This window comes from Suillus bovinus (assembly GCF_016758785.1).
Source record: "Suillus bovinus strain UH-Sbo-P2 chromosome Unknown EDB93scaffold_171, whole genome shotgun sequence".
In the NCBI taxonomy this organism is placed as follows: domain Eukaryota; kingdom Fungi; phylum Basidiomycota; class Agaricomycetes; order Boletales; family Suillaceae; genus Suillus; species Suillus bovinus.
The window spans coordinates 5,610-10,827 of NW_024542227.1; the positions used below are offsets into that span (position 1 = coordinate 5,610).

The 5,218-nt window shown below is 47.2% G+C and overlaps 1 protein-coding gene across 1 annotated transcript; it reads right to left on the reverse strand.

The window, feature by feature from the left end:
• Positions 1-3,018: 3,018 nt before the first annotated feature.
• Positions 3,019-4,087, reverse strand: EDB93DRAFT_1109516 (uncharacterized protein; the record flags this gene model as incomplete). Its single annotated transcript, XM_041447982.1, has 5 exons — positions 3,019-3,131; positions 3,174-3,260; positions 3,377-3,433; positions 3,527-3,669; positions 3,753-4,087. The coding sequence occupies 5 exons, from the start codon at positions 4,085-4,087 to the stop codon at positions 3,019-3,021; spliced, it is 735 nt and encodes a 244-aa protein (XP_041300844.1).
• Positions 4,088-5,218: the final 1,131 nt, after the last annotated feature.

A 5,218-nucleotide genomic window follows, 5' to 3' on the forward strand; every position in this document is an offset into this window, starting at 1 on the left:
TGCCATCATCTATGGATTGGTTCAAAAAGTCGATTATGGACAGGACGAGCTGCTGCTTCTTGTCCGCCATGTTAGTGGTATCCGAAGATCTAGTATGTCGCAAATAAGGATCAACAAATGCTTGCAACTCATGAAGACTTACTTAGGTCTTCGTTGATATAGGCAGCCATGTTTTTTTGTAGTATCTCTGGCGAACCTCCTCAGGACCCGGTCATTTCTACAAAATCTGGCCAAGTCTACGAACGTCGGTTGATTCTGAAATACATCAATGACAATGGCACCGATCCGTTGACGGGGGAGAAACTCGAGGAATCCGACTTGTTGACCATCAAAGCCAGTGAGTTTTTTTTCTCATTTTTCGCTTTTTCTCCTAGCAGCATGTACCGTTCTTTTTTTTTTCTTTAATGTTACAATCTGAAGATTCAATTCAAACTTGCTAATCCATGTCTACCAGACCCCAAAACAGCGCCACCACGACCTCCTGCCGCAACTTCTACCCCTGCTCTATTGCATATGCTTCAAAATGAGTGGGACGCTTTGGTATTGGAGATGTTTGCCTTGAAGCAACAGTATAACTCCACTCGCCAGGAGCTAAGTTATGCTCTATATGCACAGGATGCTGCCAGTCGCGTCATCGCGCGTCTCATAAGAGAACGCGATGCTGCCAGAGAGTACGCGCTTTCTAAGCATGCTCTTAATTACATCACGCTGACGCGTCCTGTCCTTATTTCAGAGCTCTGGCTAATGTCCAGGCGACTATGGGAATCGCTCCAGCAAGCGGTGCGGCTGAAGACGTAGAAATGGCTGAGGAAAATGGTACTCAAGAGGGTGCTCTCCCCAAAGAGATCGTCGACCAGATTGACGAGACTCAGCAAAATCTTTCTGCTACCCGCAAAAAGCGCAAAGCTCCAGCCGGTTACACAAGTACTGCAGAAGTGAAGACATTCGTTGCAACACATACCGTCCCGTCGTTACACTCAGCCTCTCCTGCTGGAATGACTTCTCTTGCCGTATCTCGTCTTAACCCGTCGCAGTTCCTTACGGGTGGTAACGACAAGATTGTCCAGCTGTACGATAGAAGTACAGACAAGGTATTGGCCTCCCTCAAAGGTCACACGAAGAAAGTCAACCACGTCGCTTTCCGCGAGCACGAGGGTGAACCGACTTTGATTTTGTCTGCCGGTGCAGACAAAATCGCCAAAATCTGGGCGCATGATAGCGCCTCTAGCGAGTACATACCAAAAGCAACCATTCGGACGCACAAGGGAGAACTCACTGGCCTCGTCGTGCATCCTACGAACTCTATCTTTGCATTGTCTTCCCTCGACAAAACATATTCGCTCCATGAACTCTCCAACTTTACCCAGGTGTACCGGTCAGCCCCCGGAGAAGATGCTTTCACATCACTTGCAATCCATCCTGACGGCGCTCTCCTTGCACTGGGTACTCCCTCATCCAAGATCCAAATATCTGACGTCCGCTCCGGTAACATAGCTGCATCTATCACACCACCAGATGCCTCGCCTTTCACCGTCAATTCACTCTCATTCTCAGAGAATGGTTACCATCTCCTCGCTCCCGACAGCCCCTCTTCCGTCGCCATCTGGGACCTGAGGAAGATGAAAACTGCACACACCATTCCGCTCGGGGAAGGGTTCAAGGTCAACAAGGTATTGTACGACTACAGCGCACAGTACCTAGGAGTCGCAGGCAGCGAAGGCATCTGTGTGTTTGCTCATAAGTCGTGGGATGAGCTTGTACGTTTCGAGGAGGCGGGAGATGTGTCCGATATGGTGTTTGGAGAGCAGGGCAAGGAGATCTGGGCTACGAGCGGAAGGGAAGTCAGGATCTGGGGTTTACCTGCTTAAATGTATGACTTTTCTTGTTCTCATCAATATTATTCGTGCTGTGTTCCATTGTGCCGTTGTGCTGGCTTTTCATACTGTCCGTGACTGTCTGCAATCTTCAGTGCAATATTTCTCTTGTGGTCGAAGTGTGCTTTTATATTCATCTAGCGCACACTCGTTGTGCCTTCGGCATAGGAAGCAGCTTCAAAGTCTAGAATATTATGGTGCTTGGAAACAGGTTGGGTGTGGCCATGACTGAATGCTACATGCAAAATCATTAGAGAATGCTTTAATCAATGAGGTGGGAGGATGCATGGAATTGATCATATGCCTACTAATGTGCTGGTCCAAGGGTATGTCCGCATCACAAGCCAACGACTGGACCGCTTGGTGCAGCGCTCGGGCCACTCCTCGAGAATCCATTGTGCCATCCCTGCAAAAGTTTTTGTAGAATGCCTCGACTAAGTGCTGCACAGTACTAGCAGGACATTATGGACCATCAACAAGAGTATCATCAACCACCTCTCGATTCCTTGAATAGCCAATCCTGTTACAAGAACATCTAGATGCTTGGGCCCCTACATCAGTAAATTCACTAATTCCTTAATTAGCTTTCCTGCCGCTTGCCATCAATTATTTTCCCACAAGAAGCAGTTAAGTCCTTGGCAAGGGCGGTAAAAACCACTTGCCGCAAGTTCAACAAGTAGATCCCTCCTCTTGTTTTGCACTTATTTTTTACTTATTTCCACTTGCTCGAGCTTATGCCCACTTGGTTCATGAAAAAAACAGTGGCAAATACTGCATTTATAGCGAGACAAGCGGACAAGTTAATTTAAAGTGAGAGCAAGTGACAGTCAAGTACTGGTAAGTAGCAGAAAGAAACATTAAAGAGCGGGATAGTGACGGTTAGTGACGGTTTAAAATGCGTGAAACTATTAGTAGTAGTAGTGGTGACGAGGGAAGGGCGACGAGGGAAAGACGACTTGGAGCAACGGGAAAATGAGTGAATTGGAGCAGCATGGAGATAAGCTTTGAAGTGGCTACTTGAGCAGAGAGACGGCGACACGAGGGAGTAGTCCTAACATCATGACACTGCAGGAAGAGTCATAATACTACTAGTAGTCAGTTGTGAGACATGAAATGACAAAAAAAAGAACAGTACCACTGACAACTAGCAGATGAGCGCGCGCTCATCTTCTGATTCCTCATCCACCTTTTGTGCACCATGCCTCTTTGTGCCAAGGTTCTGAGCTCTCTCCCACATCTTCCTAATGACCAAGTCTCCTGTGCGAGTGATGGATATCATGTATGACCTAGTGGGCTCACCCCAGTTGACATCCGAAAATGCCAAAAGAGCACTACTTTCATTGCCCGATGACTTGTTGTGCTTCTGGGGGGCCTTGGAAGCCCTTCCTCAACCGTTGATTTCAATGTAACTCAGTAGAAAGCCCTCGTTGGCAAAAAGTGTGATTGCGCGTTCCATCTAAAATAAAGAATGAGTCAACTGTATAAAGATATGGTGGAGATACCTGCCGCCAAAGTGGTGAGGGCAAGCACCCGCTTCGCATGTCCCAATGTAGTGAATCCTGGCACAACGGCGAGAGCACCAGAAATAGCACAGTGATGTTGCGCAAGCACCTGCACGATAAGGTCAGATTGAAATGGTTCTGTGTGCTTACTACCATCCTCCTTAATTGTCCCATACAAGAACGCGCTCTTGATAAGTAGGCACGCAGAAAATTGCTGGCGGTCTTCGTCAGTCTCGAGATCAGGCTGTGAGCGTAGGAATGTTGCAAATACAACGAGGGCAGTGGTGCTGATGCTGTTGCGCCATTCTGACAACCGCTGAAGGGCCTGTTAAATATCTGGTTTCAGGGCTCAGATATGAATTGGGCTTAAAGGCACTCATCTCCACTGGCCATACTCTGTTCAGAGGTCGCCGAGGGCTTTGCAGCCTTTGCTATGGGGCGAGCACGGGGACGTTTAGGTTTCGGTGCATCAACACGTGCAGCAGCTTGGTCCATTGCCATCTGTTCCTGGAGAGTTGCTATATGCTGATGCCCTTTTTGTGTAGCTTGTTCACTTGCCTGGTTTGCCTCCAGTTCGCGCTGTCGGTCAGCCATCATTTGAGCTTTGGTACATCTCTTTGCATGACCTTCAGCCTCGAGCACAATGCGTCCTGGATGCTGAGTTGCATTTTTAGGACGGGTTCCCATACGCTGCGAAGCTGGCTGAGACATTTGTTTGATGTACGATTTGAAGACTAAAGGTATTGGAGGGTAGTGGTGACGAGTTGAACATGAGTCTTGTCACTCTTTTGAAAATTTCTGGCCTAGAAAGCTGACTCTGAATACGACATTGACCCTAATGTACTCTTGGCTAGTGCTACCAATACAAGTACTACCACTAGTTATATTACAGATTTTGGTCTGCCGACTTTGGGAGCCTTCAAGTGGTTTTGTTTTAGTCCGACAAATGAAAATTCACCACAACCGTTTCGGTGTAACATCAACGTTTACCAGAACTTTTGGTATAATATTGATGTTCACTAAGGTGAGTTGGCCAAATTTTGACCTTGACAACGGCACTAATTTGGGGGATATTGTTTAGGTTTGGTATCAGCGCTAAACTTCACAGCCCAGGCACTACACTTCCTTGTATCCCATGTTACAACTACCCCGTACTATGCCTCAAGCTTCTGGTCGCCATGCTCACAACCTCTTTCGGTTTGAGTGTCCAGCTCCAAATTGCACGTGCTGGTTCAAAAATTGCTCAGGTCTCACACAACATACGAACACATACCACCCCATAAACAATGTCACACCAGCTCCAGGACCATGCCCTCAAGATGTCCCTCTACCACCCCAGCCATCACCTCCCCCTCGAGAATTTGTGTCGCCCCCTCCTGATTTTGACCCCCTACCCCAGTCATCACCTCCGAGGTATTCCAGCCACAGACCAACAGTCGATGACGAGGGAGATGAAGAGACTGTGAGACCAACAATTGATGACGAGGGAGATGAAGAGGCTGAATTCATGGATCCCAGTGGGCGATACTATCGCTGAAAGACGCACCTGATTGTGTCCGAGATGTTGGTTTAGATGACGAGATTAGAGTTTTAGATCTTAGTGGTAGTAGTATATTGGCAATGTTATGTTGCTTGCAATCAACTTGCAGTGCTTGTTTTGGCTTGATCTTGCTTGTTGTTCTTGCGCTGCTTGTTGCCGATTGAAAACCATGTGCTTCCTTAATTCAACTTATCAAATAAAAAGCCAAGTGAATATATTTAGCTAAGTCAAAATTAAGTGCGGCAAGCGGCGGGAAAGCTAATTAAGGAATTAGTGAATTTACTGATGTACCATTTTTCTCC